This window comes from Asterias rubens, chromosome 14 (genome assembly GCF_902459465.1).
Source record: "Asterias rubens chromosome 14, eAstRub1.3, whole genome shotgun sequence".
Classification (NCBI taxonomy): domain Eukaryota; kingdom Metazoa; phylum Echinodermata; class Asteroidea; order Forcipulatida; family Asteriidae; genus Asterias; species Asterias rubens.
The window spans coordinates 1,634,251-1,659,394 of NC_047075.1; the positions used below are offsets into that span (position 1 = coordinate 1,634,251).

The 25,144-nt window shown below is 41.1% G+C and overlaps 1 protein-coding gene across 5 annotated transcripts in view; it reads right to left on the reverse strand.

The window, feature by feature from the left end:
* LOC117299308 (dynamin-binding protein-like) overlaps nt 1-25,144 on the reverse strand; it is a 56,521-nt gene that overhangs the window by 23,563 nt on the left and 7,814 nt on the right. For 4 of the 5 annotated variants that reach the window (XM_033782818.1, XM_033782819.1, XM_033782820.1 and 1 more), the window contains exons 2-8: nt 9,743-10,039; nt 8,128-8,253; nt 4,066-6,405; nt 2,826-3,017; nt 2,463-2,699; nt 1,765-1,847; nt 1,163-1,304 (exon numbers count right to left, since the gene is read on the reverse strand). In XM_033782818.1, the coding sequence (XP_033638709.1) occupies nt 1,163-1,304; nt 1,765-1,847; nt 2,463-2,699; nt 2,826-3,017; nt 4,066-6,405; nt 8,128-8,253; nt 9,743-10,034 (3,412 nt within the window). In that variant the 5' untranslated portion in view covers nt 10,035-10,039. The remainder of the gene's footprint in view (nt 1-1,162; nt 1,305-1,764; nt 1,848-2,462; nt 2,700-2,825; nt 3,018-4,065; nt 6,406-8,127; nt 8,254-9,742; nt 10,040-25,144) is intronic. The other variant, XM_033782817.1, reaches the window with a different exon arrangement.

Here is a 25,144-nt window from a genome sequence, read left to right on the forward strand (position 1 = left end):
ATGTAGGCATGGGTAGCATCCACTAGGAACCACCTACTCCTGGGGCTGAAACAGGGTTACCCCCTTCACAGTCCATAAGGATGTAGGCATGGGTACATCCACTAGGAGCCACCTACTCCTGGGGCTGAAACAGGGTTACCCCCTTCACAGTCCATAAGGATGTAGGCATGGGTACATCCACTAGGAGCCACCTACTCCTGTGGCTGAAACAGGGTTACCCCCTTCACAGTCCATAAGGATGTAGGCATGGGTACATCCACTAGGAGCCACCTACTCCTGGGGCTGAAACAGGGTTACCCCCTTCACAGTCCATAAGGATGTAGGCATGGGTATCATCCACTAGGAGCCACCTACTCCTGGGGCTGAAACAAGTTTATCCCCTTCACAGTCCGTAAGGATGTAGGCTTGGGTATCATCCACTAGGAGCCACCTACTCCTGGGGCTGAAACAGGGTTACCCCCTTCACAGTCCATAAGGATGTAGGCATGGGTATCATCCACTAGGAGCCACCTACTCCTGGGGCTGAAACAAGTTTATCCCCTTCACAGTCCGTAAGGATGTAGGCTTGGGTATCATCCACTAGGAGCCACCTACTCCTGGGGCTGAAACAGGGTTACCCCCTTCACAGTCCATAAGGATGTAGGCTTGGGTATCATCCACTAGGAGCCACCTACTCCTGGGGCTGAAACATGGTTACCCCCTTCACAGTCCATAAGGATGTAGACATGGGTAGCATCTACTAGGAGCCACCTACTCCTGGGGCTGAAACAGGGTTACCCCCTTCCCAGTCCATAAGGATGTAGGCATGGGTAGCATCCACTAGGAGCCACCTACTCCTGGGGCTGAAACAGGGTTACCCCCTTCACAGTCCATAAGGATGTAGGCATGGGTATCATCCACTAGGAGCCTGGCTGGTAGAGCAGATTACACTACCTTCCCAACTTTTTATGAAGCAGTTATGGTCAAGTGCCGGGCTCAAGAGCACAGGTGTCATGACCAGGATTCGAACCCACACTCTGCTGCTGATAACCCAGAGCTTGGGTCCGGTGAACTGGACCACTTGTGCATAAAACCACAATTTGTTAGCAAAAGTTTGTTCTGATCTTTGCAACTTCTTTACAACAAATTATTCAAAACCACAAAGTTTTTTATAAATGTTTACCTTCCAGACTCTGCACTTCTGTTTGCAAATTTTCAATATTCCCGATGCAATCAGTCAACTGCTGTTCTATGTCCTGCATTTCAGTATTATCTGATGTTTGCTGTAACGCCAGCTCAAGGGCCTTCTTCTCTTCTCGTTGTTTCTGTAAACAAAATTACAACATGAGACAGTTGGCATTTTCTTTTACAATTAAAAGCTTGTCCTTTTATTGACCAGCTCAACTTGACAAACTCAGCACCCGTTAGAGGCTTTGAAAATAGCTACCGTTCAGCATGGCATCATGCATTGAAGCATACATGTACACTGCCCTTTGCACCGAGTCTAACGATAGCTGTAACTGCCACCAAAGCTGTTTTTCGGGCTAGCTTTTAGCCCCATGTTTGGACACATTTCTGCCATTGACCGGGTCTAGTCCCAGACTCACATATCAAAATCACAGCACAACTAATGATGTGCAGTCTGTTTCTCTGTGCGCATGAAGTGTAGAAAGAAAAAAGTGGAGTCAAGTATTCACAGTGCGGACGGGAAAATTTTTGTAGCCCACGATAAAAAACGTGGAACTGGACAGGACAGAAATTACACAAGAGGGCAATATAACTTACCGCAATGATCACCTTCAGCTCCGCAATACTTCCTTTTAAAGCATTCACAGTCTCCTGTACCTCTAATTCTTCCTGACTTATATCTGCAAAAAACAAAAACAAAATTCATGTGATTAAAGGCAAAGTGTTCCTTTAGTTTTTAAAACCGTTCGATTGTTTTAATTTTTGGTTCGATTGTTTTAATCCTATATAAATGTAGAAATATACAATACAACTAACATCTAAAACTTCATTTCAAAAGGTGGTCGCGTTGTTGAGATATCGCTGCAAAACTGGAGCAAATATTTCAACACAGGAAGAATCATCCCTAATAGGAACACACAATCTGTTCTCAGAATCAAATTTTGGGGAATAAAATCTTTTATCTTTAAACGTAACCACAATACGTTGAAAAGTTAAACGTTCCAAAAAATGTTTTATACTATTAAAAGCTGGTGTAAGTTTTTTGTAGCGCCATTAAATTTAAGAGTGATTACCAAATGTAAACCTTCCCTTTAAAGATGGATACCGGCAAAACATAAATGCCCAATATTATTATTAGTATTATTAGCTTTTATTACAAAGTTTCAAATACTATTTTTATGAAAGTATTTTTTTAAAATAACAGTTTAAATAAAAAAAACTTTTTTGGGGGATGGGGTAACAATACAAGGGTCAAAAATGGAGAAATCACATCTCTGTCAGCTCCCTCAACTTACTTCCTTCAGGTCTCAGTTTTGCCAGAATATCGTCTTCGGCTGATCTCGGTCCCGGTCCAAATTTAGGAGGCGCAGGTCGGGGTGGCATCTTCTTCTTTGAGGCCGGCTCCTTTGGTCGAGCCGGAGGTGGTCTTACCGGTTTGACCTTTGACTCGGTGGCTGGGCTTGGCTCCATGCCAAGACTGAGGATATCTTCAACCGGTGCCGAGTCGAATTCAGTGGTGGGTTGAGGCGAATCTTCAAGGGAAATAAAAAGAACAAAAGTTGCTTATAAAATTGAAAACACATACAACAAATAATAATAATAATAAAATAGGGCATTTTGGGCGTCTATATGAAACTGAGCACTGGTGGAACACTAACCAAAGAAGACATCAAAGTCCCCGTCCAAGAGAGACGCGCTCTGGTCCGTCGTGATGGCAGTAGCATCTGGCGGCAGTGGAGGCTCCCTCTCTGGCATCCCGGTGAAATCATCCTCTCCGAATTTACTCGGATCAAACATCTGCTGGACGCTGGCCTGGAAGCTTTGAAGATCTTGCTGGAATTGATCGTGATCTGCTTAGAGAACCAAAGATTAGGAAGCGGAGGTTAAAGGTAGTGGACACTATTGGTAATTACTCAAAATAATTATTAGCATAAAACCTTTCTTGATTACGAGTAATGGGGAAAGGTTGATAGTACAAAGCATTGTGAGAAACAGCTCCCTCTGAAGTGACGTAGTTTTCAAGAAAGAAGTAATTTTCCACGAATTTGATTTCGAGACCTTAGAATTTGAGGTCTCGAAATCAAGCATCTGAAAGCACACAACTTCGTGTGACTATGGTGCCACAAGGGTGTTTTTTTCTTTCTCGCAACTTCAACGACCGATTGAGCTCAAATTTTCACAGGTTTGTTATTTAATGCATATGTTGAGATACACCAACTGTGAAGACTAGTCTTTGACAATTACCAATAGTGTCAAGTGTCTTTTTAAGAGTGAACTGGAAGCCTATGTAGAAGGCCATGATTAAGTATCAATGAAATGGCATTTTCTGTACATTCTTAAAGGGTTTTGATACCTTTTGTTGATCAAGTTTTTTGACTATGAAACGAATCCCTACTCATTGTGAATGAAGATGAATATAAATCACCTGTAGAAGTCTTAGCTTCATACAACTTCATTAGTCGTCAAGTTTTTGAATAAAAAAGTGAAAATAACGGAGCAATGTTTTCAGGAGAGTCGGGGTAAATCCGCTGTACATGCAAAACTAAATTATTTTTGTCTCATTGAGACGAAAAAATATTTTTCGTGAACTTGTTTTACTCATTTCTCAAAAACTACAGCACCTCGTCAATTAACATCTTAAGGAAAGCTTTCTACCATCGTTATAAAAATAATTACACGAAGAAATGGATTCCCCAAATGGCAGAAATAATGGACAAGCATTTGTGAAAGTGTGTTTGCATTGGGCAACTCCGTGTAGACACCAACAATGTTTGTGTGTTTTCAAATTTGCCTTGTTTGGAAAAACAGGCGGGAAACGATTATATTTGAAATGACGCTGACAAGCATCCAATATTTATCCATATTGAACTTCAAAAGTATATTTCTAGCTACATTTACCTTGAGAATCTAGACCCGGTGGTAGTTCAAAGTCTTGAGGATGGCTGTATAGCGGCGGGGTAGAACCTCCTTCTCCATCGGAACTTCTGCCTCGCGGTCTCGGTACAGCGCTTTTGGTGTTAAACCTCTTCGCTTTTGGAGACTCCAACACAGCAGGGTTTTTCAGTTTTGATTTGGTCGGCGGGGGAGGAAGTTTGAAAGCGGTAGGCGCCTGGTAATCAGAGCTGGAGGGCGGTCGAATACTGAAGTTGATGTTCTGCATTAGGTAGTCGTCGGAGAAGTCTGACGCCATGCTGTCGTCGCGGATGAGGTTCATGGGTGGACGGGAATATGGTATGAGGGAAGGAGATTGATCTGAGGGTTGGGGTGGCAGCTGGGGTTTGATGGCAGGGGTCGGGGTCAGGTGCTGAATTGCTTGAGGTAAGGCAGTGATGATTGGAGGGGGAGGTACCGAAGCCGGAGGAGGCGACTCTGCTTTGAATGGATTCGGCGAGGGCTGACGGGGCGGTAATGGCGGGGGTGCCGTTATCTGCGCGGGTATCGCCGTGGATTGGTTCTCGGCCGAGAACGGATTCGGTGAGGGTTGGCGAGGCGGAACAGGTGGCAGTGTCTCTGAGGGTTTGACATCCTCTGAATCGGTTCTCGAGAAAGGGTTGAACTTTGGTACCGTGGAGGGACCACACTCTGTGGTTTCCTCTCCGGCAAGAGCTCGATCCAAGTCTTGATTGACTTGCGAAAGCGTCAAAAGATCCGACTTCACCTTCGGAGATTTCGGTGAGGCTGGCGAAGCGGGGGACCCTGATGATCCCGGTCGCGGTACACTGTGAATATGAGCTGCTGTCATTACGCTGAATGGCTTGGCTGTCGTTAGCGACTCATAGCTCATCTTCCGCTGGAATGATGGTTTGGAGTCTCCCGTGGCATGGGGCAGGCTCTGGGGTACAAGTGGCGGGGAGAGAGGAGCACTCATAGGTGCTAAAATTGAGGATTCTGGTTTGTCAATCGGACTCATGTCCATCAGGGATTTGTTCTGATTCACCGCTGTGGAGTTGCTAGATTTGGTATTGCTGAAGGGATTGGCGGTCGTCGGCTGAATCGGGGAAGCGCCCTCTGGAGGTGATAATTGTCCAGATAAGTTTATCTTCCTGTATGTCCCGCTGCCGAGCTTGAACCCGACCTGATCATGGTGGGGTACTTGGGGTTTTAGAGGCTGTATGTCAGGGAGAATATGTGGTGATGAATTGCCAGTTGTGTCACCGAGAGGGTCAAAACAGAGCAAGTCGTCAATCGCTGACGGAGCTTTCGGTTTGTCCAACGAGACATTTGTCGTCTTGGGTGGTAAAGGCGGTTTGGGTTTCAGTTCTGGCTTCCCAGAAGAAGGTTTCGCTGGCGCCGACGAAAATATATCAAGAAGATCCTCAGTCGCGGAAGTTGACGAGCTCCCATTTTGCATGAGGGCATCAGATGGGGCTGGTTTGGGAGGTGGTGGGGCAGGTCTCTTGAAGGATGGAGTTTTCGGCTTCTCCATGATTTTTATATAATTCACAGGGACAAAGCCAGTCCTGCCGGACGGATGCTTTGCCTCGAACCAATCCCCGTCGACTTGCTCGATAATTTGTACGACCTCGCCTTGTTTCACCCCGAGGTCTTGATCCGTCTCCGCCTTGAAATCAAACAGAATCTTACCACGTTTTCCTTTCCATTTTGACCCGCCCGCTTTCAAGTTGTTATTATTAGCGCTACCGGAGGGCACCGGTAAGCTCTGCGGCTTCTGCGCAGAGCTCAGCGAGTTCGTCTGTTTCTTTTGCGGCGGTACATACCCCTCGGGAACGTCGACTTGAATCTGGACGTAGTTACTTGGGAAGATTCCCGAGCTCCCGCCGATTTCCCCTTCCAGCCAGTTGTCGTCAATCTTCCTCAGGAGCGTGATGCGGTCGCCGTCGATGAAGCTGATCTCACCTGGATTCTCCGCGCCGAACGGAAACAGCGCCCTCGCCCATGGCGTCTCCCCAATGCTGGAACTGTCTGTGACTATCTTCGGACTTGCTGGGGCTGGTGAGATAGCCTCAACACCTCCTTGGAATGTATTTCCGAGTCTACTACCGGAGTCAATATTATTTTTCCCAGTGGCCGCAGACGACCCCGCCTCCGAATGTCCTCCGGAGTTGAGGATCTCAACGCAGAGTGCCGGCAGGACTCCAGTCGTCCCGGCAACTGTTCCTCGGTACCAATCCTCATCAATTTTCTCAATAATTGTAATGATGTCATTTTTCTTGAAGCTGAGTTCATCCTTGAGTTGTCCTGAGATGTCTGTTAGAGCTCGTGCTTGAAGGGTCTCACCTTGAGAAGGTGTAAGAAGAAATAACAAGTATTTAATTTATTGATTGATATATCAAGACATTAAAGCCTATGTTCAATGTTAGGTATCAGGCCTCGACATAACCTGGCATGGGTTAGGAGTTAGGGTAAGGGTACACTCAGGTTAAAGGTTAGGGCTAGGGTTAGGAGTTAGGGTAAGGGTACACTCAGGTTAAAGGTTAGGGCTAGGGTTAGGAGTTAGGGTAAGGGTACACTCAGGTTAAAGGTTAGGGTGAGGGTTAGGAGTTAGGGTAAGGGTACACTCAGGTTAAAGGTTAGGGTGAGGGTTAGGAGTTAGGGTAAGGGTACACTCAGGTTAAAGGTTAGGGTGAGGGTTAGGAGTTAGGGTAAGGGTACACTCAGGTTAAAGGTTAGGGCTAGGGTTAGGAGTTAGGGTAAGGGTACACTCAGGTTAAAGGTTAGGGTGAGGGTTAGGAGTTAGGGTAAGGGTACACTCAGGTTAAAGGTTAGGGTGAGGGTTAGGAGTTAGGGTAAGGGTACACTCAGGTTAAAGGTTAGGGCTAGGGTTAGGAGTTAGGGTAAGGGTACACTCAGGTTAAAGGTTAGGGTGAGGGTTAGGAGTTAGGGTAAGGGTACACTCAGGTTAAAGGTTAGGGTGAGGGTTAGGAGTTAGGGTAAGGGTACACTCAGGTTAAAGGTTAGGGCTAGGGTTAGGAGTTAGGGTAAGGGTACACTCAGGTTAAAGGTTAGGGTGAGGGTTAGGAGTTAGGGTAAGGGTACACTCAGGTTAAAGGTTAGGGTGAGGGTTAGGAGTTAGGGTAAGGGTACACTCAGGTTAAAGGTTAGGGTGAGGGTTAGGAGTTAGGGTAAGGGTACACTCAGGTTAAAGGTTAGGGTGAGGGTTAGGAGTTAGGGTAAGGGTACACTCAGGTTAAAGGTTAGGGCTAGGGTGAGGGTTAGGGGGTCGGGGAAATTAGGGGACAGGGTTTTGGGCCAGGTGAAAGAGTTAGAGGTAGGGTTAGAGAAAAGGGGTTAGTGGTTCCAAGTAGGTTGAGGGTTAGGGTGAGGGTTAGTTTGAGAGTTAAGGGTTACATGTAGTTTAGTGGGTCAGGGTTTTGGGTGAGGTTTTTGAGTTAAAGAATATGCATAAGTGGTTAGGGGTTAGGTTGAGGTTATGAGGGGTTAGGGCGAGGGGTGAGGGTTAGGGGATTTGAATTAAGGTTAGGGAAAGGGTTGTGAAGGGTTAGGGTTAGGGTTAGGGTTAGGGTTAGGGTTAGGGTTAGGGGGACGCGTTGCCTTGGATCGAACGAGTTGGCAGTATAAAAAGCATTTGTAACCGTTTGTTTTCAAATGCATAAGGTTGGAAAGATGTTTTAAAAGTAGAATACAATGATCCAAACAAATTTGCCTCGAAATTGCGTGGTTTTCCTTTTGCTTTAAGAACTAACACAATCGGCCATGGCCATTTATGGGAGTCAAATATTTGACTCCCATAAATGGCCGATCGTGTTAGTCGACGAGGTAAAAGGAAAACCGTGCAATTTCGAAGCATATTTGTGTGGATCATTGTATTCTACTTTTAAACCATCTTTCCCAACCATATGTATTTTATAGCAAACGGTTACAAACGCTTTTCAAAGACCAACTCGACCGATCCAAGGCAATGTGTTCCTTCAAGGGCTCAGGGGTTATGAGTCAGCGGTTTGTGTGAGGGGAGGGGTTCAGATTCAGGGTTAAACTCACCTGTGGTACTGATGCGTTTACTCTTCTGTTCCGTAATGTAAGCAACTGGAAATATTCCCGCAGCATTGCCAAGTCTACCTGCCAACCAATTGTCATCAATTTGTTTTGATACCTCAATGACGTCTCCTATACATAAATAACACAGAATCAGTTCACAAAAATAATGCATTTAAAGGGTCTATGTAACTTTTGTAGGACAAAAAAACACAATGTCCACAGATTTACACTAAACTCACACAGTTTGAAGATAATGATAGTAGAAAGCTTCCATGAAAATACTACGTGCTGAGGTGCTGTAGTTTTGGGGAAATGAGTAAAACAATGTCATGAAAATAATTTTTGTCTCATGAGACGAAAATTATTTTAATCAACAAACGTTTTTTTCATGACATTGTTTTACTCATTTCTCACAAAACTACAGCAACTCAGTATGTAAGATTTGAAGGGGGAAGCTTTCCACTATCATTATCTTCAAACCCTGTAAGTTCAATGTAAATCTAAGGACATTTTGAAAAAGTACCCAAATCTTTTAATAACAAGATTAATGTACATGTAAAAAAAAAAAAAATTATTCGCCCAACAAACTGAATACAATTGGGATGCTTTGTACTATCGAAATCTGCTGTACTTCTAACCAATTAAGTTTTAATTACCATTATTAATTTTCAGAGTGATTACCAAACGTATACGCTCACTTTAACGATTTCCTCAAACTACTACAGGGCCCAATTTCATAGAGCTGCTCAGCACAAAAATTTGCTAAGCATGAAATTTCTTCCTTGATAAAAACAAGATTACCTACCAAACTTCCATTTGTTGCATATTGCTTGTTACTGGTATTTAGGTGTTGTTTGCTTATCCTGAAAATCACATGGAAATTTTGATGGTAATCTTGTTTTTATCAAGGAAGAAATTTCATGCTTAGCAAATTTTTGTGCTTAGCAGCTCTATGAAATGGGGCCCTGTACATGTATATTCTCAGGCCTTGACAGTCACTCTTGGAGGGGCACAGCAATTTATCCTCTAGAAAGGGGCACTTCTAGGAGGAAAATGTCAATAATAATAATAATAATAATAACAAATTCTTATATAGCGCATTTCATAATAAACCGTATCAATGCGCTTTACATTAGTCCCCTGGTCATTGGGCCAATAAACATCCCTTTAATCTTTCTCAGCTCCCATTAGGGAGAGTATACAGCCCCCAAGCTGCCGTGGCGCTCCGAAAGCTTTTCATTCACAATATCAACCTCTACCCTCGCAGGTACCCATTTATACCCCTGGGTGAAGAGAAGCAATTATAGTAAAGTATCTTGCTCAAGGACACAAGTGTCACGACCGGGAGTCGAACCCACACTCCGGTGAATTAGCACCAGAACTTGAATTCGATGCTCTTAACCACTCGGCCGTGACACTCTACTAAAGATCAATTTGTGTTGGATCTTTGCAAAGGGCAACACAACAACAGCACAGGGCACCACGGCAGTTGATGTGTGTGGCGTGGGTTTTTTCGAGGGCCTGGAGTATGTACAAAGTCAATGAGCCAATAACTCTTCACTAATCCAAATTCGTTATCGCAAATCTTTTTCATAAATTTATAATCATCTCATCTCACCTTTCTGGAATGGCAGATCCCCATCTGCCTTTGCTGTGAACGTTTCTATGGCAATGACCTGCTGACCTTTGGCAAATCTCCCCTTCGCCTCCGTGGCACCGCCACCTTCCCCGACGATCAACTCAACAAAGTTTGCAGGGAACGTCCCTGATTGGTTGTTGCATGATCCGATCAGCCAATCATGGTCCACCTTCTGTTTTAGAGTGATGATGTCACCAGTATGGAGGGGTAGCTCGTCCGAGGCTGAAGCGATGAAATCGAAGAGGGCGCGGACCTTTGCTCCTGGCTCCATCTGGCCTGGAGGAAATGGACAAAATAATCAAGACATGCAAGATGTTACTTTTTGCACATTTTGCTCTTTGAAATAGTCTTTCCACATTGCCCTGCTGTGATCAGAGTCCATCCCATCTCTTTCTGTTTCTACTTTCATAACTTTTGAACCAAAGGAGGTACATGTGCAGGCCTGTATGCTTTGTTTTTGAAAGGGCAAGGGCACCAAGGCATTTTCTCCTTAGCAAAGGGCACCCTATGAGGAAATTGTAAATTTCTACTGGAGCATTTCAAGGGCACCAAGGCAATGGCATGGGGCAACGAAGGCAATCGCCTCCGTTGCCTCCGTGAAGTATCAGGCCTGCATGTGCACTCACCATGGGGTTTTAACAGTATTAAAGTATTATGTTCTCTCTTTTTTTAATGACCTGGGTCTACAAACGACTCATTTTGCTTGATCACATCACATCACGTACATGTATACGACCAAGAAACAAACCTATTTTTTATTTGTCTGTTTATTATACGAAAGCAATGTGTCTCTTTTTAAATGTTTACAAAACTGAGAAAAAGGGGTTTAATGTCGAGATGTTTAATGAAAATACATCAAATGGAACATTTCTTTTTAATGATAATTTTAACCCTTCTTTGTGATGTCAGGAAAGCACATGTTGTCAATATAAAATAAGATATGTTTTAGCATTTAAATTTACAATTTTTCCCCCGAAAATGTCACCCCTGTTGGCCTCTTTCTTCATGCTGATATTTCAGACAAATGCATTTAGCTTGTTTGAATCATACACCAATACAGGTACATACACAAGCATGCATTAGTCTCATCTAATCATAACGTGATGTCCTCCATCATTCCAATGTCTTATACTGTGTATAGGTAATTCCAGCCAAATTTACAGAGCCACTTGAAATTCACGGCCAGTCTTTCCGCCGTGTTTTCCTTTTCTGAATCTCTACTGACACTAAGACCCACTCGTCCTCTCTCTCCCCCCCCCCTGGATCCAGTTCTATATCAATGAATATTCATGAACCTCGAGGCTGTATTTTCCCGAGATCCCTCTCTACTCTGTAGAGATACAGGATTGGATGATGCTTCAGGCCACAGGAAAATTTGATTTAGTTTCTCATCACCAGTGTTGTAAAAATAATGAGAAAATAGATTTATAATAGATTTTAAATTTGCATCAGGGATAAAGAATACTAATTTTGGTTTAACTTGTACACTGATGTGTGGCTGTGTTAAGCACATTATACTCAGTACGTTCCCTTAAGTCCTGTGAAAAATTATAACAGGCATATTACTCATGTTGGATTCAAAGCCACAACCTTTGCAATTCTAGTGCAGTGTCTTACCAACTAGACTACTGAGACTGCCTGGAAGAGGCAGTTCGAATTCTACATGTATGTTGTGGTCAGCGGGCGGGTACCGCAACGATATTATAGATGTTGAATTTGCATCGCGGAAAAAGAATTAGAATTAGCTGTTGCAAACAACTAACCAACCAAAAGGACTATGGTTATAAATGCAAAAAATAGTTAATGGCCTGACTTCTTGATCCTAACAGAGTCTTTCTCGAAGGCTATTTTGTTAAAATATTAATAATAAACTACAGCATAAGTTATAAGGCACACTTTACTGAAAACCTTCAAAGGCGCTGGTCTGGAAGAAGTAAGTTAAAGTATTGTCAAAAACAGTCAAGACGTTAGAAAGCAAGCATGAACAAGTGTGTTTTACATTTTTTTAATCTAAAGCGGCTCTTTGAGAAACCTGAATTTTTGTTTTGTCCTATAGATACATTTTATGTTCTTCTGTTGCAATTTATATAAGTGTATGACTAGCATTTTAGGGGAATAATGTAAACTTACATTATGTATACACGCGAAACATACATTTTAATTTGCATGGCCTCCTTAGGAAGCTTACACAAAACCAATTAGGGTAGCATTGGTTTGCAATCAATAATTTGGCATAAGATAATTTTACTTAAATTTTTTTTTTTTAGGATTTTCTCATTATGTACACACATTTAAGACAAATCTTAATAAAAAAAAATCTATTGATCTGAATTTTACCAAGACATATTGTACAAGAAACCGGTGTTTTAATTAGCATGGCCTCGCTAAGTAAATACTCTGATGCATAGCGATCCATTTGGCAATCGAGGGTTTTGGGGTGAGGTACATGCAGTAAGTTCATTAGGTAAATGAGAAAGACTGCGATTAGTGGCTTATGATTAAATTGAAGTGTCTACTTCGGCAGGCTTGGTATTTCAGCCGACGACGCCGACGCGATCGACAAAAGGACACGGGGGAAATAATATGTAGTGGGCAAATTATAATGAATTGGAATGAAATGCGTAGGATGAAGTCAGGGTTCTCTTACTGCACTAAGTTAGCGTATCGGCCAGTATGCACAAATTTCTCCCCAAAAATTCCTAAAGATAAAACCATGTTCCAGAATGAACATTCGGTTCGGCAAAGAGAGATAGCAAGTTGGTTGGAATTCCACAGATTGTTAAACCTACACGAAGGAAGCCATTCTCTGTAATCTTGAGTCTAGAATTTTTGTATAATTTTTATGTCCAATGGCTTTTTGATTTTGTATAAAAATTTACATTTTCCTCCACAGTGAAGCCTTTTCCTCCAAAAATCGGAGAACCGTGTCCAATTTAGATTTTATTGTTTCTCTTTTGTGTGTAATTCTGTTGAATTTGTGGAGACAAATAAAATAATAATAACAATAACAACAATAATAATGTGCCCTTTTGCATGTTGTGGATAACTAACAAAAACGTGAATTTATTGACTTTGTGGAGAAAAATAAAATTTAAAAAAATAATAATAATAATGGACCTTTCGCATGTTGCAGAAAAGCTACAAAGTATTATACATGTATACATACTGCAAAGTTGAAATGTACAGTTGTATTGAACAGGAATCAGGCATACTATCAGGAATTTTAAAAGAGCAGGAAAGAATGACATGTGCTGCACACAAATACCATTTCAAAAGGTCTCGTCCACCGTTGTGCAATAAATTAAATTTTCTAACATCGTACAATGCAGTAATTCAACGAGGATTCCCGTATCCTGTGCACAGTCCCTAGAGTATACAGAGTCTTCTAGTGTCCAAATCCACTCAATATTAAAGGCACTGGACACAATGGGAGACTTTCTGGGACGATAGAGGGCAGCAGACTTACCGGGTAAATCCATTGTTCTCAGAATTATGCGCATGTTCAGAACTACGTAAACAATGGAAATTTACCCGGTATGTCTGCTGCCGCCTAGCGTTGGAAAGTCTCCTATTGGTAATTGTAAAAGACCAGCCGTCGATTTCACAAAACTCTTCCCAACTTAAGACTAATCTTAGGACTAAGGACGAGTCCCAACCCTGCACGGTAACATGCAGACCTTAAGATTAATCCTAAGTTAGGACGAGTTACTCGTCCTAACTCGAGGTAAGACGAGTCCTACATGTAACTCTTTGTGAAATTGACCCCAGTCTTCTCACTCAGTGTATCTCAACACATGTATAAAATAACAAACCTGTGCAAATGTGGGCGTGATTTGGAGTCGGAGTTGCGAGATAATACAGAAGAAAAAACACTCATGTCAAACAAGGTTGTGTGCTTTCAGATGCTTGATTTCGAGACCTCAAATTCTAAATCTGAGGTCTCAAAATCAAATTCGTGGAAAATTACTTCTTTCTCGAAAACTACGTCACTTCAGAGGGAGCAGTCTCTCACAACGTTTTTTAGTATCAACCTCTCCCTATTACTCGTTACCAAGTGAGTTTTTATGCTAATAATTATTTTGAGTCATTACCAATAGTGTCCACTGCCTTTAAAGCCTAGCAGTGCCACTCTGTTAATGTCATGCCACGCCATTGCAAGACACGAAAACATTCCTTTTTTTTTTCTTCAAGTGAAAGTTCCAGACTGCAATGCCTGCATGTACACATGTTCAAAGATGACTTCCCACATGTTATTTGGGTCACAAAGGTGCATTGTACATTATGGATTGTATGGTAATGTGTTGTAGATTTCATATTCACTTCGTACATGTACCTTAGAGGCAGTGGACACTGTTGGTAATCACTCAAAATAATTATTAGCATAAAACCTTACTTGGTAATGAGTAATGGGGAGCTGTTGATAGTATAAAACACTGTGAGAAACGGCTTCCTCTGAAGTAACATAGATTTTGAGAAAGAAGTAATTTTCCACGAATTTGATTTTGAGACCGCAGAATAAGATTTTGAGGTCCCGAAATCAAGCATCTGAAAACGCACAACTTCGTGTTTCAAGGGTGTTTTTTCTTCCATTATTAGGCCTATCTCACAACACAACTCTATAGCAAAAAAAAAAAAATTGTACCAATCATCATACACAGATACAGTACCCCCTCCTCAACCCCCCTCCACCCCCGCAGCTGTATGATGAATTACCCCCAGCAGCCACCAGACACAGCGAGCTCCAGTAGCCATGTACTGTAAATGAATGTACCCCCCTAATACAGGGTACCCCCTCCACATCAAATGGTTGTCCCCCCCCTCTCCATCACCCCATCCCCCTACACCCTTGCAGCTGATGAATTACCCCCAGCAGCCACCAACCACAGCAAGCTCCAGTAGCCATACACAGTACATGAATAATTCCCCCCCCACCAATACAGAGTAGATCCCCTCCGTATCACATGGTTGTCCCCTCCATTCATCACCCCATCCCCCTCCACCCCCGCAGCTGATAAATTACCCCCAGCAGCCACCAAACACACCGAGCTCCAGTAGCTATGTACAGTAAATGAATGTAATGAAATTACCGGTACATTGAGTAAATCAATACAGACCGGCATGACAGTAAGAAAAGAAGCCGTGAATCCAAATTAAAAATGCCTTTTTTCACTTGTCAATAGATAGAGAGAGAGAGAGAGCTTCGGTTTGAGGCATTATTAAGAAAGCAAAACATGACACGCGGTGTATTTAGATGGACATGGCGCTGCAATGCAAGGACATGTTCATCGATTCATAATGTTTTTATGTAACGTAAGAAACAATTATATGATACATTGCACCATTGGTCAAAATTACACACATTTTACTATCAGTATCTTATCAAAAAAGGAAAAAAAAAAAATCCTTTTGAGTTCTTATTTTTAAAGAGCCAATATAGGATGATCCCAATATGTCAACTATTACCTTTTAATGGCCAAATAGACATCGCAGATACCGGTTAACATGGTAAATAACCAGTTTACTCTCAAAATTTGCATTTAGCAATAAATAACTTGAGTCAAAAATGCACCCGGCCGCGCGGCTTTTTCCAGCCGAGAGTCAAAATGGCTTATCTATATACTAATGACCAAGGACGCCAGTGACGATTTTCCCCTATTGGTTTTGAACACAGTTCTCCAGCTTTGGCATTTCCACACCAAATAGCCGCCACTGACGTCACGATTCCTTTGTCGCGCGGGTTTGTTTGACCCCACATTTTTCAGAAATTTGGCTTGGAGCGTTCTGGAGAAAACCCATTTTTACTATGTTTAACGTGAGGTAAGAGACTCGTTATATTTTTCATGTTTCCTGGATGGACTACATGCTGTTAGAAAACTGTAATATCTATATATTTGAGAATCCTTTATTGGCTGTTTAACTTTTTTTGTTTAAATGCAAGCTCGCCCCAAACAAGGCTAAGCCACTCTGGGTACCTGTAAGGGGCTACAAGAAGAACATTATTAAACATGACAATAACTCAGGAGAGCTGTAGGCAGGAATTGATATTCCTCTTAAAATAGTCCAGATTGTAGGAATGGGGAAACAGCCACAAGGCAAGGAGTTCCAAAGAGATGCAGTACGTGGAATAAAATCATTATGAAAACGTGTTGCGAAGTAAATACATATTCTCTGATTTTAAATTGAAAGGAAAACCAAGTATTATTTTTTACTTAGGGGGGGCCTATTCATGCTAAACCTTCCTTTCATGCTAAATTTTGTTTGTTGTAACTCTTTCCAAATGGAATCTTTATTCAATGACAGCTTAGTGACTTTTTTTCTCTAAAAAGTCTTCATCTAACAAAATATTTATCTTCAAACCGGAAAAAAAATAACAAAAATACGTAGGACGGTTCAATAACTTTTCTCCCTGATGGAAGTCTACAATTCCGAAAAACAAGTTGATTAACTTTGGTGTGGAATACATGGGAAAGGACACCAAGACATTTTCTCCTTGGTAAAGGGCATCCTACTGTATGAGGAAGTTGTACGTTTTTACTGGAGCATTTCGAGGGCACCAAGGCAAACCCAGGGGGCATGGAGGCAATTGCCCTTGTTGCTTTCAGGAAGTTTCAGGCCTGCTAGTGTTACAGACATGGCTGGGTGATACTCAGTGGGATTGTAAGACGCAAACTCAAACATTTGAACAGCATTCTTTGACAACCATATTGAACTGAAAAAAAAAAAAAAATAGATGTAGATCATCGGACTTGTCCTGGTCTAAAGTACTGGGCCCAATTTCATAGAGCTGCTAAGCACAAAAATTTGCTAAGCATGAAATCTCTTCCTTGATAAAAACAGGATTAGGCTACCAAGTTTCCACATGATTTTTAGGATAAGCAAGCAACAGCTGAATACCGGTAACAAGCAATATGCAACAAATGGACATTGTGGTTGGTAATCCTGTTTGATTAACTTTGGTATCGGGTACACTATCCAGGCCCAAGGAAGAAATTTCATGGCAAGCAAATTTGTGTGCTCAGCACCAGTCCTCTATAAAGTTGGGCACTTGTCCTAACACTTACCAATGTAAGAGGCTGGTGGTGCACTGTAAAATTATTTCATGTATGCTAAGGGCCTTGTCACATGAGGCAACTTTTATAGGCAACTTGGAGGCAACCAACTGCAGTGCATGCTACAGGACCACTTTGGTAGTCCATGAGCAATTTCTCAGACATTGTCTTACGATCCAAGAGAAAATTAGGTGAACATTGAAATGTGAATGGCTTTAAAATAGACCTGTACAAACACTGACAACCCAGAGTTGACAGAAATGCCTTTAGCTACAACTACACACTGTCAGAGTCCCGATCCATCTCCCAACCCGAACAAAAAAATTGTAACAAAATATTTCTCTTTCTCATGTAGCCACTGGCACACAGCAGTTTTAACCGCTACAGGACCGTTCTCAACCACACAATCAACACCACAGATGTTTCTAACGTTGCCAGCTTTGAGTCAACTCTGATAAACTACTTAGAATATCTCAATTTACCTCCGTGTGGAACAGTAACAATAAATTGGTTTAGAGTTGTCACTTTCAATTCAAAGTAAATTCTAATTGACAGAGTGTATTAGACTCGAGAACTGAGGGTTCGCGAGGAGTACAGTCAATGCAATGAACAGGAAAGAGTTTAGAATCTTGGTGAGGGGGTTTCTTGATGCAGTGGGAACGATTTTAAATGTATTTTAGAAGCTTTTAAATGTGACAGGGGAGTGTGGAGACTTTGTGTGAATGGAGATTAAGATCGTCAGTTGGAATTCCCCGAGTACATGTGTGTATAATACAATCAGAGAGTGATTTTATCCAGAACTGTTAAAGTGACTATCCTGGCACGACAAAATCAGATATTTCTAGACATTGGGGAGCAAGGCACAAACCATAATTGTTTCATAGAAAGTTGGGAAGGTAGACGTGCATTCTGCGCTACCAGCAGCCATGCTATTAGTGGATGATACCATGCATACAGGTTGTACTTTGGAGGGGGTAACCACATTTTAGCCCAAGGAGTTATTCCAGGGGTGGATTTCACAAAAAGTTAGGACTAGTCTTATCTCGAGTTAGGACCAGTTACTCGTCCTAACTTAGGACCATCCATGCAATTTGTATATCTCCTAGGACTAGTCCTAAGTTAGGACTAGTCCTAACTCTTTGTAAAATCGACCCCTGGCCTCGAAATAACACAAATTGCCAAGGTGCCCTGTGCTTTTGATGTGTTGCCCTTGTCTCAAAGTTCAAATACAAATTTTTCTCAGAAGTGCCCCTTATCAGAGGAAAATTTCTGTGCCCCTTCAAGAACGAAATTCAAGGCATGTTGTGCAATAATGTACAGGCCTGGAATTTCATCTTTGAGAGGGCAAGGCCATTTTCATTTTGAAAAGGGCAATTCCATTGTAAATCTTATAGTCTATTGGAGTTTTTGAAAGGGTACCAAGGCCAAGACAAGGGCAACGGAGGCCGCCGTGGCCTCCGTGAAATTCCAGACCTGCATGTACATGTACATGTATATAGGAGGCAATGTGCCCCAGATAGGCAATTGATTTCACAAGTTAGCAAGAAAACTTGGAGGCAAGCTTTCGATTTCCATTGTTTTGTGTACGTCATTCATTTTCATTTCAAAAGTCACTGGAAGGTAGCAAGCTCACAATAGACCCTTCCCATGAAATATGTAAATTGCACATAGCGCGTGCGCACTAACGTTTTGGTTGGCAAAATGAGGGAACATCGGGCTGTTTTGTACACGGCTAATGGGTGCGTGACGCAGACGCGATTGCGGGTCTGCTTAGTGCACCACTCTATGGTGTTTGCCAACCAACAGGGTCTGTACGCATGCATGAATGTGATTAGCATAGTTCGGGATCGAAACATTGGTTGTGTGTGACCACGCAACACCAATGGTCTTGGAACCAAGACTAGTCTACAGCTAAAACCAACCCAATTTATTATTGGTTTAAAAATGTTAAACCCTTCCCCACCCACGGGGAAAGTATGAGGAGCCTGTTCTTGCTAATCCCCCTGATCTGATGATCTGCCCCTATTGGTCATCACTCCATCAATACCCTAGTGACTCATCCATCTGAACCAATGTATTGACTCAAACCGCCAAATTAAGAGAAAGTCTTGTTTCTCCTCTCAAAAGTCCAAAAATTAAAAGCAAAGCTTACCTTTTTTTTTCTCTTTTTTTTCGTTTATGACTGTTTTATTCCAATATAAAATGTAGTTTTATACAATAAAATTGAGATATAACCAACAATCCGTAGCGAATACTGTATGTCAACAAAGGAAGAATAATCCCATAAGAAATACGCAATCTTAGAAGTGTTTATGTGGCATCGATTCTCATATTCAAATTTGTTGGATAAAAAGTGTTTGCTTTTCCATAACAGCAATTCTTTGAAGTGAAATGTTTCTTAAAATGCATTTATCCAGGGCTGCTGTACATTATACAATTGTTGCACGCTGTGACGGGGTCCACGGCAATTGTTTTGTTATACCTTGGTAACATGATTATTCCCGCTGCCAAAACAAATGATTTGATCTGCCTCTAGCTGCCGGGCAACCTCGGTAGTCTAGTTGGTAAGACACTGCTCTAGAATTGCAAGGGTCGTGGGTTCGAATCCCACCCGAGTAACATGCCTGTGATATTTTTTTCACAGGACTCGGAAAGTACTGAGTATACAGTGCTAACACACATCGGTGTATGGGTAAAAACCAAAATTAATATGATTATTCCTCTTTTTAAAGTTATGTTGTCATATTATTTATTGTAATAGTCAATAAGAAAACAATTCTTCACTGTTCCCTCGAGCCCGTTACTAAGTAATTTGTTTATAAATGCTAATATTTGAAGTAATTACCAAACATGTCCAGTGCCTTTTAAGCAGCTTTATGATATTGGTTGAACAATGCTCCAATCCATGTTTTCATTTAGCGTGTTTAGGTTCAATGGCATTCTGTAAATGGATGCGGTGATTTGAAGTCTGGCTTCACTAATGGACCATGCTTGATTAACCAGCTTCATATTATCAGGGAGACGGATCATGCTTCAAGAGTATCCGATAGTGGCAGATTTATGTAAACATCACTTTCCTTTAAAGGGAAGGTACTTGTAAATGTAGTTTGGCAATCACTCTTAAAGTGAAGGTCCATGTTTGGTAACCACTCTTAAAATTAATGGTGATAAAAACCTTTGGTTAGCAGGTACATGTATGGATCATGCTTCAAGAGTATCAGATAGTGGCAGATTTATGTAAACATCGCTTCCCTTTAAAGGGAAAGTATACTTAAAGGAAGGGTCCAACTTTAATAGCAAAATATTAGCAACAATGCGCAAAATCCATTGAAAAAACAATGCTCCGTGGCGCGTACAGAGAAACATTTAAAAAATCCCTTTATAAACACTTGTATATAGTCATTATCAGAATTAACAAGAAAGATATAACAATCAGTTTAAACTTCAGAAACACAATCTTTTAACCAAATAAATTCCAAGCAAATATTCACATTTTCCCCATACATGTATGTCCCAAGACCTGCTACGGTGTAATTTAATCCATTCAACTACTCGGGTTACATTGTACATTAATACAGCACACATCTATGATGTAATTTTACACTCCGACTGACTGTTGATTTACTTCAACCACCTTCAAACCGCTCATGGACTGATAGTTTTGGTAGCAGAGGGTAGTCCCCTTTCCTCAAATGTAGATTAAAGTTTCCCATGTACATTGATGTAACCGCCTCCCCTCACACCACACACAAACCGCCAAACAACAAAATAAAACCAAACCAAATAATTCGGCTGCGTTAGGAATAGAAATTTGTCAAATTCATCACGATTCAAATGTCAAGGACTCCACTTCAAATGAAGTTATCAAAAATTAAGAACATTAGAGTCACACTACAAATTCCTTACGAACCTTTGCAAGGTTTTGTTAACCACACTGTCATCGCAATTTGCACAAATATGATATAACAGCCATCCATTATTTTAAAAAACCCATCAAAAATACAGAAAAATTCTCATATTTCAAAGTCACACAAGAAATTACTGACAAACCTTTGCTGGTTTTGTCAACTAATGTCCTCACAAATTGCACTTAGATGATATTGAAAATCCTTTGAAGAACTGAAACAGCCATAAAAAATTCACACTTACAATGTAGAAATGTCGTACGACCTTTGTCGGTTTTGTTAACCAATGCCCTCCCATTGCGAGAATACGATATTCAACCAGCCATCAAAATGCAAACACAAATACAAAATTCAGGAGAAAAAAATCTATAATTATTCAAAGTCACACCAGAAATTTCTTACGAACCTGTGCCGCTTTTGTCAACCACCTCCTGCTCGCAAATTGCACGAATATGATATTAAAAATCCTTGGGCAAAAGGAAAACGGCCAAGTCTGCAATGTTTACTCGGAGGAAATTTGAGAGTGTTTAACACACGAGGGCAAGGTTTGAGGAATGCAATGCATATTTTTTGTTCGTCGTCGTTGAATGCCTCCTCAATTTGACAACAATGTGTACGTTTTAAAGCATTTTGTGAGCATTTATGTTTTCATGCTGGTGGCTATAAGCCATAGATGTCCCCAGGGAGGAGGGGTGGAGGTTGTATAACTATAAGTCTGAGAGTAGAGTCTGCACCATCAAGGATTGGGGGAGAGGTAGATATTTGGACAAATAAAACTATAAAAACTTGGAGGGCAGTAGCCAAAAATATTAACTCGTATCGCAGTGGTTTAAAGGGAGGGTTTACTCCAAATTTCTGCGGTAGCCGTGTAAGCAGAGAATGCCTCATATCCTAAGCACAGAATTCCATGCTTCTGTAAGTGTCGATTCTTTGCTAATTCGATGAGCAGAGTCACAAAATTGGGCCCTGATCCTCTACCTGAGTCACACAAGCGGGGCTAGACAAGATTGAAGGTAATGAGATTAAATACAACTGCCCCTTTAAATGCGATACCAGACTACCCCTTTAAGCCCTCCCCCCTCGTGCATACAGGGTATTGATTATCTTAGAGCTGATTGGGGGCTGTTGAAATGCCATGGCTGAGGCTTGCAGGGACCCCAGCAACGACAATGAGCGAGCGCCGCTACTTTTTTATTTCCTACATGCTTCGGGAAGAGCTTTTATTTTATTTTCCCTACGGCGGTCGGAGGGATGGGGGACTACGACTGAATTGCCCCGGCTTTCTGGGCTAAAACAATAAGGATGTTTCAAACGTCGTGAGGAAGAAATTTTGAAAGATACGGACTCCTAAAACCATTAGGGACTTTTTATGTTTTGTCAAACATTGGGTATGCATTTGTAAAATGTTAAAGGGAAGATATGTTTATTAATGGCAATAAAAACCTTCGGTTTAAATACGTACATTTATGTAAGCCTACTGCAACTTTCGATAAAAGCATTTTGAGAAACATTTCACTTTGAAGTACAATGTGGTTACAGGTTACATGTATGCCTGAATCTGAGGTATCGCTTCTGAGATTGTTTATTCCTACTATGTATTGAAGGGGTTATTCTCAAGTCCTGTGTGGACATAAGTATTTACTCCAAATTTTTGGCGATATTTCAAAAACATGTCCACCTATTGAAATGAAATTTTCACATTACTGGTAATTTTATTTTACAAAATTTAATCGAATGGCTCAAAAAAAACTGCAAAATGTATTGCCTTTAAAGACATTGGACACTATTGGTAATTGTCCAAGACCAGTCTTCTCACTTGGTGTATCTCAACATATATGCATAATCTAACAAACCTGTGAAAATTTGAGCGCAATCGGTCGTCGAAGTTGCGAGATATTAATGAAAGAAAAAACACCCATGTCACACGTTCGTTGTGTGCTTTCAGATACTTGATTTCAAGACCTCAAATTCTAAACTTGAGGTCTCGAAATCAAATTCGTGGAAAATTACTTCTTTCTCGAAAACTACAATACTTCAGAGGGAGCCGTTTTTACGCTGTTTTATACTATCAAGATCTCCCCATTACTTGTTACCAAGTAAGATTTTATGCTAATAATTATTTTGAGTAATTACCAATAGTGTCCACTGCCTTTAATACACAGTGTGCACTCTGCATAATATTTTGTACCAGGCTTATTTGTTATAGGACAAGTACAATGATGTACAGTGTGCAATTTGCTATCCAAGCAATACAGCACCAGGCCTGTATGCTTCGTTGTTGAAAGGGCAAGGGCACCAAGGCATTTTCTCCTTGAAAAGAGCACCCTATGAGGACATTGTAAATTTCTACTGAAGCATTTTAAGGGCATTGAGGCAATGACCAGGGGCCACGGAGGCAATCGCCTTCGTTGCCTCCGTGAAGTATCAGGCCTGCAGCACTTAGTTATTCATTAGACAAACTGCAGAGCACTTGTTTTCATCAGAGATTACTGTTTACCTTATTAGGGATTTGATTGCCCATTACCATGACATCGTAAAAGCATTGTTTTAATAAATGAGCTAGTGGCACTTCAGTCACCATCTGGCCAGTGAAAACCTGTAACGAATCTGTGTGAAATTGCCAACAAGATTTTGGGTGTTAATCAGCGTCTCTGGCAGTGTCAAGTTTGTCATGGTGTTCTAATGTTGTTAAATTGGTCGAAAATTTTCCTACTGTATTTTAAAGGGAACGAAAAAAGAAAAATAAGGTATACTTTGCCTTTACCAGGAAAAAAACGTTTCTGTTTTAAAAAAGTCACACTTCTAACCATTCTCACAATTTAAAAAAAAACACCCTACAGCCAAACCTGTCAAAGGTTTATCAAATTCAATGTTTCAAGAAAATGTGTTATTATATTTCATCAGGCTCATTTTGACTGTGCAGTATAAATCACAAATTTACATTTAGACACTATTATTATTGTGAAGGATTTTCAATACTACATGTAACTTGTACAATACAGTGTGTAGGAGTTGTTCACCGTTAGAAAATCAAGTCGAGATGAACACCTACTCACTTGCATTTAGATTAAAACTCAATCCTCAAAAGGATTTTATTTTAATAAAAAATAAGGTTTGCATTTGGACACATGAGAATGACGTTTTTTTTTAAACGAAAAGCATGCACGGCTTATAACATCCACGAGAGCACTAAGCTGAAAGCCGCTTCCAAATCAAGTGATTTGAGAAGAACGCCACAAATCTACAATTTGTACAGCCCCGGCCGGGCGGCTGACTTGTTTTCCCTCAATCTCCTTCAATGTTTCATGAAGATTTAAGGAAAACATAGGAAATAGGCCTTAGTTTATAACCTCGAAGGTTTGTGGTGACACCATAATCTAGGAGTTGTAAGCAAGTGTTCAATCACACTGGATTCAAGCTCTGTTGTTTCTGATCAGCAGAGTGTGGGTTTGAGTCCTGGTCTTAAACCCGGAGTCCTTAAGCACGACACTTTCATTATTGCCCCCCCCCACCCAAAAAAAAAAAAAAAAATCTAAATAAAGAATAAACAAAAACATAAATAAATAAGTAAAATGACTAACTGTAATCTACATAAAATGTACGTTCAGCAAATTAGGGTTAAAAAAATGTCCATACATGATGGCCACTACATGTACCAGCTCTGAGTGACTTGTTATTGCATCTGCTCCAGCCTTATTAATTTAAATATTCATTACCCAACCTCATAAATATTCATGATTCATCAGCAGCCATGTTTATTTTTCCTCTTCCTCATCCTTAATTCAATCTGTCACAACAGACCGTGCAAATCTTCAAACATTCGAGTACTTTAACGGGTCACAATATATGCAAGACTTCAGTCAATCCACAGCGCCCACATAAGTCTACTGGGACTAACTCACAAACGATTAATATTAATTGAACGCCAAACGCGTGAAAACAAACACCTCCACTTTCTTGTTTTATTCCCAAGCAATATACATGTTGAATTAATCCCTCATCTACTTTTTCAGGAATTCAGATAAAAGTCTTAAGTATCTCATCCCTGTTTGTTTCCCTCCTCAGTATTCCCATCAAAACTCCCCCAATCGGACCATTTCAAACTTTAAACCCACCAATGAGGATACTAAATATAACCCAATCCGGTGAACAATACCTGTAACAGGGTTTGTCCTTTGATCCTCTTGAACACCCATCTATTTTGAGTACCTGCGATTTTCCCCCTACTCAGTATTCCCATCCAAACTTTAAACCCTACCAATGGGGACCAAAAGCTACGCCGATCGAGTGACAACCAACAGCTGCCTCTAATAGTAATTCAATCCCCTCACCCCATCCCTTTCATTTAAAGCAACCATGGTGTTTATCTCTCCCTCCATGCTCCAACATACTCCCGCTCAGTATTCCAATCCAAACTACCATTTCAA